This window comes from Ahaetulla prasina, chromosome 2 (assembly GCF_028640845.1).
Source record: "Ahaetulla prasina isolate Xishuangbanna chromosome 2, ASM2864084v1, whole genome shotgun sequence".
NCBI classification, from domain to species: Eukaryota; Metazoa; Chordata; class Lepidosauria; order Squamata; family Colubridae; genus Ahaetulla; species Ahaetulla prasina.
In genome coordinates, this window is record NC_080540.1 from 260,553,796 (window position 1) to 260,567,400 (window position 13,605).

The window sequence follows — 13,605 nt, forward strand, 5'->3', positions numbered from 1 at the left end:
TCTAAAAGGAAAACTCAGTAATTATATTATGTAGTTTAATAAAGCCCCAATTTGGGATTAGATAATTCTGGTTAGCTAAATCATCATCATCATTTTGTAAAGAATATATAGAAGATGTTGATGCTGCCAGAAGTCTGTATGTGGCACTATGAGCTACTCTTCAACTGCAACAATGTTTTATTAAGATGGATGCAAACCATAACTTTCCTCACTACAGAATTGTTTATTCATGTCATATTTTATATGTAGTGAATCTTCTGCTGTATGTGGGTGTAGCTAGTCTTACATTTGTGGCTATATGAGCTTGGAAAATGAAGTAACATATGTTTCTCCATATGACCAGTGAAAAAGTTTTCAGTAGTTTTATTAGTATTAACACAATGACTGAGTGAACATTTCAATTTGCACTGTGCTTTAAGAATCTAGAGCAATTGCTAAATACTGAAAAATAGCACCCCATCTGGTTAGGTGTAAGTTTGTATGAACTCCATGTTACAAAGATCCAGCTCTTTTCTAATTAATAATTGTACAGTCAATTTGCTGCTAAATTATATTTTATGATAGATATTGAATTATGAATAGGTGTTTAGGCATTGTTATAATGTTATGTTTTATTCATTTTTTAAATATCCAAATAAATGTATATGAAAAAGATTTTATGTATTGTGATATGAAGCTGAAGAATAAGCTGTCTAATAAATAACCTTGGTATTGAATATGTTTTGCAAGTGTGCAATATAAAACTATGTGCTAGTATAATTACACATTTAACTGTAAGACATGCTAAAAGGCTACAGTTAAGTTTTTTTTATTATATAGCACAATTTATTTCTAACCAAGAAATTAAAATCCTAAAACAAGGCCAAAAAAGCTTCATTTAAAATTGTAACCAACCATTGTATATTTTTCTTTCTTTCATTATGTGTCAGAAGAACTTACATAGGAACACAATATATTAAGAATTTCTCTTAAATAAACTTTGTTTAAATAACTTAAATTGTTTATTTGTTTTATTATAGAGAACTTATATGTGCCTTCATCCAATATTGCAGGATATATTGTAGTGGAAGATAAAATATTCCCAAATATGCTCCTTGAAGCATTCTTATTTTAGAGGCAGATGTCTATTAAATACATGTCTCTAATATTGTGTTCTAATACTGATCTTTAGGTAGAATAGATATTTTAAATCAGTACCTCTTGTTATTACTATATATATATATAGCGTGTGTGTGTGTGTGTGTGCTTATGACTTTAGACTTCATTTCAAATATTTACGGCAATAATTCTAAACATACATAACACTCAATTATACTAAAAGATTTCATATTTATATAAGCATTAAAACAATGTCTGGCTCGTGAAACAAGAGAATTAATAATCCCAATAAAGAAAGTAATTGAGGTTGCCTTGTAACTGTTATAGATGTATTATTCATTTAGCATATGTTAAATGAATTTTAAGCTTTTAGGGTGTTAAGATAAATATAATTCCTTCGCCCAATAGCATCAAGTATATAGTAAGCAGACTTGAAAGCATTCATCAAGCTGTGGGGATTTAGAGTTTAAAGGAATTAGCATTAACCTAAACTTTTAGGACTGTTGATTTCACAGGTAAATTAAATATATTATTCTGTATGTATCTTTCATTTTGAAAGGACTCCATCAGCTGGCGAAATGACAACTCAGGGTCATCTGAAGCTACTATTATCCCAGCCATATTGTAACTGGAACTTGCTTTTGCGAACACTGCTACATCATAATTGCCTCTTAGTGAAAATTTTGCTGAGAAGTTTTAGTAAGTATTAATTTTATCATGTTTCTAATAATGTAAATGTGTAAACATAATTATATTTTCAATAGTTTTAACTCTAACCCTTTAAATTATTTGAATATTAATAGGAGGACTTTATGATATTGTGGAATCAAAACAACAACTAATCAAAGCTCACTGCATTGTTTATTAGGCTGTACATACTGAAGGGGTCTCTTCTAAAATTATTGTGAAAGACCCTCCTGCAGACAAAGAGATGCATATTTATACATTTCAGAATGGAGGCAAAAATGATGCAGGCACACGTATATTGAACATAAGTAATAGATGATATAAGATACATATTCATAATGTAATAAATCTTAAGTTACTACTTACTCTTACCTACGTAAAATAATGAACTTAGTTAGAAGAAACATTTGCATTTTGAGATTCAAATACTGCTATGGGTCTAATAATAGCAGGCCACTGTACAGTAAAATTCCGTAGGTCTCAATTTATCTTAAACTATTCCATCATCTGAAAACTGATTTTTTTCACAATCCTACTCCCTCTTGAATATAAAGCATTAAATGATTTTTGAAGTAATATCAAGGCCTTCAGATCTTCCAATTCATTTTAAGAACTGCTTCCGATGATTATATTAGCATGTGTACTGATAGTGAAAAAGACAGATATCTATTGTAGTACTTCATTTCTCTCTTCCTTGCTATTTGCTTAGTTCTGAATTACTCCTACAGATTCTAAAAAATAACCTCTAATTACTAATAAGGGTTCAAAAAATTTGATCCATCCTCTGAAGTTCTGAAACACCATTATTATACTCCCTAGTTTAAGTGGCAGGGTATCAATCCTTTCCCTCTACCTTGTAAGATTTTAGATCCTATGTAAAGAAGCCTTATGAAAAAAAGTACATTGGACTAAGTCTTCAGTAGGTGGTTTGCTTGCTTGTGACTTATGTGTGATTATTCTCACACGCCAGTAGCAATATTTGTCTCACCTATGTTTCTTCAATCTGTAAAGATGCTTAGCTGTGCCCAGCCTCAGCCACTTACCTGCAAGAAGATGGACACCCTGTATTATTTGTAAAAAAAAATTCTTCTCTTTCTGCATCTTTGTGCAAATTCTTTTGTTGGGGGACACCTCCTAGAGAATAACAGAATAACAGAGTTGGAAGGGACCTTGGAGGTCTTCTAGTCCAACCTCTGGCTCAGGAAAGAAATTCTATACTATAAATAGCACTAATTGTTTTTGAGTTCTAGTCACTGGGAAGGAAGAAAAGCCATAAAGAAACGAGCCTAATTTACAACTGCATTCTCTTTGAAGATTTAAAATCATTAGAATAGTTTGGCAGCTTTTCCTTTGGGAAAAAACAGACCAATTGCTCATTTTCTTCCAGATACCAAATTTTTCGCACTATAAGATGCTCCAGACTGTAAGACACACATTAGCTTTAGAGGAGGAAAACAAGGGGAAAAAATCTTCCTCTGCCTCCCATCATCCATCCGGATTCATCTGGTTAGAATCCTTGCAGCAAACAACAAACAGCCTGGTCAGCTTTAGCACGTTATCGCAATCCCAACATATGGCTCGTCAGGGCTCCATTCCTTTGTGCCCACCACTGATCAACTGAGCTGAGCTGTTGCCGCCACCAGAGAACGCTAGAGCCTTCACTACCAAGCAGCTGATTGGTGATTGGATTTGCCTCCTGGAATACTGCCAATCAGCTGTTCTAGGCGGCAAGGATTGCCACCACCTATCACCGCCGCCTATTGCTGCCTATCGCCACCGCCCATTCGCCACTGCCCACGCAAACAGGTGGCAGAGAATGGGTGGCAGCAATAGGTGGCGATAGGCAGCGGCAGCGGTGATCCCCACCTCCCAGAACAAGTGATCAACGGTATTCCAGGAGGCCGATCCAACCACCAATCATAGCTGCTTGGCAGCAAAGGCTCCAGTGTTTCCTGGTGGCGGCGGCAGCAAATACTAGTGGTGGCGGCGGCAGCAACAACCCCCCTCCCCGCTGCAATATTTACTCTATAAGATGCACAGACATTTCCACCCACTTTGGGGGGAGGGGAAGTGCATCTTATATTGTGAAAAATACGGTAAATGAGAAGCTATAAGTATTTTTGTCTCATAAAGTGTATGTATTTTATAAGTAGCACTTGAATGAAAAAAAACATTAAGGTGATTATATATTTAACCTGAATCTTTTACATTGTGCTTACATGAATTGTTTATGTTTATGTAATCAACACATGACACCCAAGCTAATAATAGAATATTTGTCCTTTAAAAGTGAGAGATTGTTTAGCATCTGAAAAGATAGTGTTCCCAACAATGTTAAAAACAATAGTAATAAAGTGTAATATTTATTAACCATTATTTTATTAGCACAATGACTATTCATGCACTTTCATGGTTTGAAATCATTCATAGAGATCAAGAAGTTTCAATTTGGAAATATGCAAATTGACTTAAGACTCTGCAACCACTGTAAATGTGAATTAGTTGCCAAGCACCCAAATTGTAATCATGGAATCACAGACTGAAATCGGTTTAAATATTTGATTACCTTCTAGCATTTAAAGCTGTTGCCCACTGAATGTAAACTTGGTGTCCTTTTCTCCTATTCTTGTCATGATATCCTGGACATCCTGCTTTCTTGTTCTTACTGTATCTTAGGTGGCTATTAGCTACTTACATGTTCAGCATACCTGCCTTGGGAAATTTTACCTGTGTGTGTTTTCCACAGGTAACCCCATTCATTAGGCTTTGCTTACAGATCTTTAAGAAATAGTTCCTTATGTTTCGCTGTCATATACTGCTAGCTGTCATCTGAGATGTGTGTGGGAGTTGGAATGTGTGAGAGTTTCTCAGCTTTGGACATATGTTTACAGACCGCTACTGCTCTCTATTCTGCCCACTATTCCACCCAGTTGTTATGAATACCTTAACAATTATTTGGAGTATTTGCTCAGGATCTCTCTGGGTGAACATCTCATGAAAACCTTGTGAACAAACTTGCCTCTTCATTTTATAGAATTGCTTGTGGTTTATAGAATTGCTGTCTGTTTTTTCAGAACTGCCCTTTTATATCATGTTCTTCAGTTTTTGAGCAACAGTATTACCATATCAGTAAGCAAGATGCAACATATTTGTGATTTTTGTCTAAACTGGTCTCTGCACCTTTGAGATTGGTGCATCATCACTGTATTTGTGTACAACATTTCATATTTTAACAACAGACACAAACATTGCAGACATTACAAACATTATCAAGTATCATAGTACGCTATTTACATCAGACAGATGAAAATACTGTACTATGATTATATGTTCTGTTTATAATATGGAATTGTCCAGCAATTGATATTTTTGCATTGGTGGACAGTAGCAACTGCCACTGTTTTTGTGCAGGTCTGTCATCTCATGAGCTGCCTTCTTACTGAATCATATAGAACTCCTGCTTTGTGCACTCCCTATGCATCTACTTTTGATCAAGTTCTTAATTTTGTGATGAAGAATCAATAATTGGTATTTGGTTACTCCCAGGTTGCTAGCCAAATAAGTTCTTCACTCCTCTGTAAGCAGCCATTAGTCATTGTAGCTGCTTTTCACAGAATCCAGGCTTCCTAAAGGTAGACCATACTGGTTTCTAATCCCTGCATCTCACCAGTTTTCAGAATTATTGGCTGCTCTAAAGTTGCCATTACTGTTTCTTTGTTGCAAAATGGGACAAGTACATCTTTGAACATAGAGCCTTGTCTCTTATAATAGATATTTCAGTAATTGTTCTCTTTGGGATCTCTTTGGCTTGGATGTTTGTCAGTACAGATTGACTTAATTGCTATTTCAGTATTGCAATATTTTACTTTTTTTCCCTTTCATTTATTCATGAAACATTTCTTTAAAGGGTTATCTGATGTTTACTTCCCATAAAGCCTACTATACTTCATCCTTATTCCTCAATAATCCTTTTAAATCAGGATTTCATTTATGTTAAGGTGGCCTTACTGGCGGTTTCTGTTTTGGCCAGCAGGTCTAGTTTAAGCACTTTGTTGTGATCATTTATTTTCTTGAATGATGAGAAAGATATACTGTAGCAAGGTATCACCTTCATAAGGAAGATGACGTCTGATTCTCATATTAATATTTAATACTTTTACCCATTACCCAGCTATGCCATTAGAATCTTCTCTCCATGTATTGGCTGGCCATAGGACCTTATCATTTAACATCTAAAACTCAGCCCTTTTCCAAGTTACTGCTTCTATTTATTGATTGCTAGGACTGGAATAAAACCTCGCAGTCTCAATCTGTAGTATGGTTAGCATTCCTTTCAGGGGCGGGTTCCAAATCCTGTCACTACCAGTTCTCTCGTGCTTGCACATGCATGTGGCGCTTCTGTGCAGAAGCTTCTGCGCATATGCAGAAGCGGGTGGGCAAAGCCTTCCTCCCCCACCTCTACCGGTTTGCCTGATCCGGTGTGAACCATAGCAGCCACCACTGATCCCTTTCCTTGCAAAACAGCAACCTAGAGATAATCTTCCACTTTCATCCAGGAGACCAGTATTCCATTTTCATCCAAAGCTACTGACCCAGGAGGGATACCAGGTTTAGCAGGAATACCGTTTTTTTGTCTTTATGTAAAATCATACCGTTCCTTATACCTGTATGTGAATATAAGATCTTTCAATTATGTTCTCAGCCAGTCCCTAAACAGCAGGAGGCCATATGGAATTGTAACCATTTATACAGTAGTCACCTATTTCCAAGTCTCTTGATATAATAAGATTTCAAATTGTGTAAAATTGTTCATGAATCTGGGGAACATAGATCTTATCATGCAATATTCCATGACAGCAGCATTACAGAGTTTTTTTTTCCTTAGTTACTTCCTCTGTGGATGATAGAGAGTCATATAAAGCCATACTAGGGAGCAGTTAGAAGTTGTTATGGACAGTAGGCAACTCAGTAAATGTATGAGTGAGAAGTTAGATATGTAAAGATATTTTAGGTAAGTTGTCTGTCGGTTTCAGTCACTAACAGAATCAGTCCATTTGGTGCATTTGTGATGGTGCAACAAGCTCAACTGGATGTAGTCATCAACAGCTGAGGTACAAATAACATTGTTCTCTGATAAATTGGAGTAAGAAGTTTCCTATAAAGCACAAAGAGCTATTAGAGATGTTGATGAGAATACTACTTTTCAACTTGTAAAAATAAAAGACAACTATGCCTAACCCGCATGCCCATTTGAATGATTTATACATCAAAATTAGTGCATTCATTATGTGCAAATGCCCACAGTACAATTATAAAGCAGACTGAGCTTAAATTGCCCTATTCATGTAGAATTTCCCCAAATGCATGCACAACACATTGGGGATAACAATAGCCCTTCCTTGGCGACTTTAAGGTGATCTTCTACTTCTTACTTTATAGGAAAAAAGTCCTAATTGTTCTGTGGCTGCCATGAGGGATTTTTAATTATCTATCTAACTAAGGATAAATTTTCTGAATGATGGAGAGGGAATTGCCTCAGCTTTGATGTTATCAGCAGAGCCTTTCTGGCTAAAGCTTGGCCTTGAATAAGAATGGCCACTATGGATACTTGATTGTTGCCTAGCAGCCTTGCAGAGTCATTTGCTTTTATCTTGTATGCTCTTTCCATTCCACTTTATCTTTCTAGCTTCCAACAAGGAAAAAATACCAATGTCCTTGAAAACACAAAAAAGTGTTTATGGAACCTTCCCAGATAAACCCACATTCTCAAGAACATTAAGGGAAATGTGGCATATTTGAAGGTAGGGCTTGTCCTTGTAATTTTAGCATGGTTAGGTGGCCATTTGCTAAAAGAAACTCATGCCTTCTTACCTGTTTCCCCCCAAATAAGACATCCCCTGATAATAAGCCCAATCAGGCTTTTGAGCACCTGGCAATAAGGCCAAGCACTTATTTCAGGGTTCAAAAATATAAGACAGGGTCTTATTTTCGGGGAAACACAGTAGTAGCAGTATGATGCTCCTCTAGAATACTTTGTGGAGTTGCCCCACTGTTGACACTGATGAATCAGGGGACTTTCTATCATTGTAGACACAACTTGCTGTATGAGAGATTTTAAGTTACAGCTTTTAATGTTAGCCATTAAAAGTTAATCATAGATGGATATTGTTAGTGCAGTCTGGAGGCAATTATTGACTACCACATCCATATCTAAGATTTGGGATCTAATTTTATTTTCTAGTTCAAGTTATAACTTTTCCCCTATCTTCATTTGGAATGTATCTTCCAAAATAGTTAACTCTCCCAATCAAGTAAGGTATGATTACTGGTTGAATTACTGCAATTGACTTGAATTGTGGATTATTGCTGTTGCTATTGCTGTTACTAGAACACAGTAGACTTTTATGAATGAAGGTGCGTCCCAAGATAATGTTACAGCATCCAAACTGGGTCGGTCACTGGGATGAGAGGTTTTGTCTTCTGAGCTTTGGACTCCTGTTGGAGGCCATCTTCAGGGAACTTCTTTCTAGCAGAGTGTATGCTGTTATTATGTGATACTTATAGTGCCTGTTGTAAGTGGCTTTTTAGATTTGATAGGGATGTAGCTGGCTGTCGGAGGCGAGTTATTGGCCCCAAAGGATAGGGTGCGCAACTTAGGTGTCCTCCTGGATGATCGGCTGTCGTTTGAAGATCATTTGACGGCCGTCTCCAGGAGGGCTTTCCACCAGGTTCGCCTGGTTAGGCAGTTGCGCCCCTTCCTTGATCGGGATGCCTTATGCACAGTCAGTCATGCGCTCGTTACCTCTCGCTTGGATTACTGTAATGCTCTCTACATGGGGCTCCCCTTGAAGTGCACTCGGAGGCTTCAGTTAGTCCAGAATGCAGCTGCGCGGGTGATAGAGGGAGCTACGCGTAGCTCCCATGTAACACCGCTCCTGCGCAGACTGCACTGGCTGCCTGTGGCCTTCCGAGTGCACTTTAAGGTGTTGGTTACGACCTTTAAAGCGCTCCATGGCTTAGGACCTGGGTACTTACGGGACCGCCTTCTGTTACCACATGCCTCCCACCGACCCGTACGCTCCCATAGAGAGGGACTTCTCAGGGTGCCGTCCGCCAGACAATGCCGGCTGGCGGCCCCCAGGGCAAGGGCCTTCTCTGTGGGGGCTCCCACACTCTGGAACGAGCTTCCCCCGGGTTTACGTCAAATACCTGACCTTCGGACATTCCGTCGCGAACTGAAGACACATCTCTTTATCCGCGCGGGGCTGGCTTAAATTGGATTTTTAATGTGAAATTTTATGAATTTTTAAACGGGGTTTTTAGTTTATGGTAATTTTAATTTCAGGCTAATTTTAAATAAGTTTTTTAAATGGTATTTTAACCTGTATATTGTATTGTTGGTTTTATCTTGCCTGTACACCGCCCTGAGTCCTTCGGGAGAAGGGCGGTATAAAAATCAAATAAATAATAATAATAATAATGTGTTGATGTCTGGCTTTTAAGTCATTAGCTGTTGTTTGCTTCTGCTGTCCAGCCCTCACCTTCTAAAGACTTGAAAAGGCTGGTGGTAAATCAGCACTTCTGTTGATTGACCTATTTCCCAGACTTCACTCACTTCCCTGGCTGTTTGGTTTTTTTTTTTTGAATTTATATCCCGCCCTTCTCTGAAGACTCAGGGCAGCTTACAATGTTAATCATTGTGCCTGCTTGTCTTAGTAGCTGCAAAATTGAATGTGTGTCCTTGTTCATTGCAGTGTGAGGCTACCAATAAGTTCAAGTCTCTTCGTCTGACTGGTTGCTTATGTTCTTGCAATTGGGTGGTTAGCTTCGCTATCCTACATGTCACAGAGGCAATCCATGCAGAGGATTTGATACATTACATTTGAAGTATCTTCCACTTCCAAGTGATCTTTACAGTGCATAATTTGTCCTAGTATGGTAGGCTCTGGGAGGTGTGTGATGCCCATTTGCAGATCTTGGAAGCTGCATTCTACAGCTTCCGAAATGTTTTTGATGTATGGCAGGGTATGCCATGCAGTTGATCTTGTACCTTGTTTCTTCCTTTTTCTCCAGTCTTTCTGCCTGGAGGAGGTTGAGGAAAAAAGCGAATTCTGTAGTTAAACTCTCCTTTACTTGACCCTCTCATTCCCACCCACCCCAAATGGAGAGATTAGGAAAGAAGAAATTTCAAGAGAGTAAGTATTGTCCAATGCAATAATGCCAGTGGTGAGAGATGGTCAGGCAATGGAGAGATTGCCTATAGAAATTACTTGATTTTTTTTCTCCCTGACCTCCCTCACAGAGCAGAACAATAGAGACAAAGGGATTTCAAGAGAGTAAGGTATTTGCATAACTTGCCTGTGGCTCCCAACCTTGGGCTGTGGTTCAATTACATAGTTTTCAATGTGTGCAATCAGGCACTCAAGCATTTCAAACATTGGAGGAGTGGTTAAGAAGCAAACAAAACCAGAGGTGTGAAACTGGCTAGTCTTGTCTCTTTCCAACCAATAAGCACAATTGAAGCCATGTGATTTCTCATTTAATGACTGCTTTGAATAGCGGCAGAGTTGCTTCTCCCAATTGGAGCCATTAAGCAATGGCTATCTGCATCAGTTGATGCCTGTTTGTGGTACTCCTTTTTTTTAATTGCAGGCTTATTCAGATTAACTGGGAACCATACCTATGAGCCCTAGACCAATGCTTCCTGCCAAATCTGCTACAGTTTTAAAAAACCCTAATGCAAGTTTTGTGCCTAGATTTTCCTTGGCTCCTCCTCTTGTTCCCTTACCTTTTGTAATATTTCTAGACAAATTAATCAGAGAAGAAGAAATAGTAAAAGTACAATCTTACAGTACTTCAACTCTGTACACCTTAGCTACCTAAACTACGTTAAGAACTGCAAGGTGCTAGAATTGGCCAAAGCAAGAGAGAAAATTGGCCCCTTCTACCAGTTCTGAAAATGGCCCTGGAAAGGTTAAAAAAAAATCCTGTCTCAAGTGAGCAGGTAATAGGAGAGAGAATAAGTTATAGGCAGGTATTTCTAAGTGTTAAGAATTATGGGTTCAGAGAAGGCAATTCATCCATTATACAGAGAAATTATCAGAGAATGTGAAAGAAGAAAGGATATGTTTTCTCTTTTCTATGCTGACCATACTACTACCCCCTAATGATATATTAAGCTGCCTTATATCAGCTTGCTTGTTCATTTATCTGTGCTGTCTCTTCTTACTGATAGCAATTCACAAGAGTGTCAGGCAGCTACATCATCTATTATCTGATCCTTTAAAGCAGTGATAAGCAACATTTTTAGGAGACAAAAATCTGTTCCAGCATTGGATGTTGCCATTTCATGTACCTACACATGACTAAATATATTTTTTCTCTAAATTTACAGAATAGTTAGGAGTTACTTTATTTTTAAAATTGTATTATGCTTCCTTTTTGTTGGAGGGTCAAATCCAATAGCACTGATTCTTTAGCACATTATCATTTATTGACCACAAGGGAAAACTGAGTGTAGCTAAAGAATTAAGGATTTCCTATGTGTATACACTTTGTCTATCACTGTGCATGCTCTTGTCCAAGGGATTCTTAACCTGAGGTCAATTCCTTCTGCTTTTATTTCCAGACACATACCAGATTAATAACATGCTCTTTTACTCTCTCTGGTAAATACAATTGACTACATGCTAAACTTTGTATATTCATACAATATATTCTGTGGAAATAAATCTCCTTTCTGATATAGGTATTAAACCTGCCTGTTCGTTTAACCAATTTCTAAGGGCACATTTAATCCTTGGTCAGATCAGATTCCTACTCTCAAGAATGCTCAAACTGCACACACAGCACAGTTTCTGACTGTTCCTTACAGTTCCCTTACCATTTTGGGGTAATTTTTACCTCAAAATAAAATAATATATTCTCAATAATTATAGACAAACGTTTCAGGCACCTCATAAAAGAAATCTGGATATATTGTTTTTGTCTGCAACTCTTGTTACAAAATTATTAGCTGGCTCTTATTTCAGGACAACTAAAAGCTTGAACAAAACTATTTTTGTTAAGATCTAAGTATACACACATATACTCACATAAAGACACACACACACACACACACACACACACACATATGTAAGTACATAAACCACACACATGCACAAAGTATATGTATGACAACGAATGCTCACAATCTTAAACTGATTGGGTTAACAGAAGCTATTCTAATTTATTCCATTCCATATTTTTTTTTAAAATCGAGCTACTTGACATCTCCGCTTTTGAAATGGCATATACAGTATAACTATATGAGTTTACATTTTATTATTTTGTAATTTTAAACACAACACAATATACTATATAGTTTGTTTGTTTGTTTGTATTAATTTTTTATCCTGCCTTATTTTTGTTTAACTCAAGGAAGTGAGTTTAGTTTTAATTCCTAGAAACAGTCTGGCTATAGTGGTATTTGAATAGATACTGAAAAAATAAATGCGGGAGGCGGGATGCATAGAATTATGGGTGTGGGCACATGCACGCACGACACCCCCTCCCCCCACTTTTGGCACACAATGGCAAAAAGGTTAGCCATCACTGTCCTAGATTCATGACACCTGTTCAAGGAGCAGGTAGCAGTTGTGGCTAGGAGACCCTTTACAGAACTTTGTGGCTAAAATAGCCTTTTCAGAACTTTCAGAAAATTGCACCTTTTCCTGAATCCCGAGGAAATGCACTCAGTCATTCATACTGTGGTTATCCCTCATCTGGATTATTGCAATAATAATGATTCTTGGGGTTATATTTGAAGAACATTAGAAAACCCCAACTGGTCTGGAATGCAGGGATACAGCCAACTGGCAGAATCAGATTTTAAAGGTTTTATGGAAGGCCAAGAGGATGAGATGGATCTCACTTGGAAAGGTACTTTTCAGAGGGGAGAAGCCACAGCAGAAAAAGGCTTTTCTCCTGGACTCCACAGCTGGAATTCCTTGGCTGACAAGGTCTGCAGGATGCCCTTTCTGCCAGCATGAGTAGAGCAGGTGAAGCCCATCGGGGTGAGAACGTTTCTCAGGTAGCTTGGATCTATGGATCTCTTGAGTAAAAGCATTTCTTCTAAAAAGAAATTAAAGTATGCATACTGAAATTGAGACAAAATTACGATAAGTAATTAAGAATTAAGGAAGGTTTTATTGACTAGGATTTAATCCTAATTGATTGATTGATTAGGATTGAGTTGAATGGGAATGCTCCTGTGGAGTTGGGGGGGGGGCTTTCATAGTTTAGTTGTATTTCTGCAAACTTGAAAATTCCTCAAAGAGATGATATCTTGCTCTTGTTTCTTAATTACTCAATTGAGACAAAATTAAGTAATTAACTTAATTACTTAATTTTGTCTCAGTTGAGTAATTAAGAAACAAGAAAAATGGAAAGAAAAATAGGGGGTAATGGACTCTTGGATGCTTAGTGATTATTTGGATTAAATCCTAATCAACCATAGTTCTGTAGAATATATGGACATACTAGAACTTTTATTATATGCCTTTTTCTTTTTCTTTCTTTTCTTTTTCTTTTCTCTTCTTCCAGAATCTGAATTGTCTAAAAGTAATGAACAAAGTACTTGCTTAGACATGAAAGAGAACAATGAAATCAATCTAGCTGAAGCAATATTTACAGTATTATCTTATTGCACTTTATCTCCCAAATCTCTTGGTGATGCCCTTCAGAATTACATGGAAAAAGAACACATGTGGGATTTCTTACATAATATATCAGGCATGTATAATGTAATAAAATATATCTTGAATATTATATACTCAGTTT

General features: G+C 37.4%; 1 protein-coding gene across 4 annotated transcripts in view; it reads left to right on the forward strand.

Moving 5' to 3' along the window:
• KIAA0825 (KIAA0825 ortholog) overlaps positions 1–13,605 on the forward strand; it is a 182,353-nt gene that overhangs the window by 61,760 nt on the left and 106,988 nt on the right. For all 4 annotated transcript variants that reach the window (XM_058168192.1, XM_058168196.1, XM_058168195.1 and 1 more), the window contains exons 13-14: positions 1,658–1,797; positions 13,369–13,557. In XM_058168192.1, coding sequence (XP_058024175.1) covers positions 1,658–1,797; positions 13,369–13,557 — 329 coding nt within the window. The remainder of the gene's footprint in view (positions 1–1,657; positions 1,798–13,368; positions 13,558–13,605) is intronic.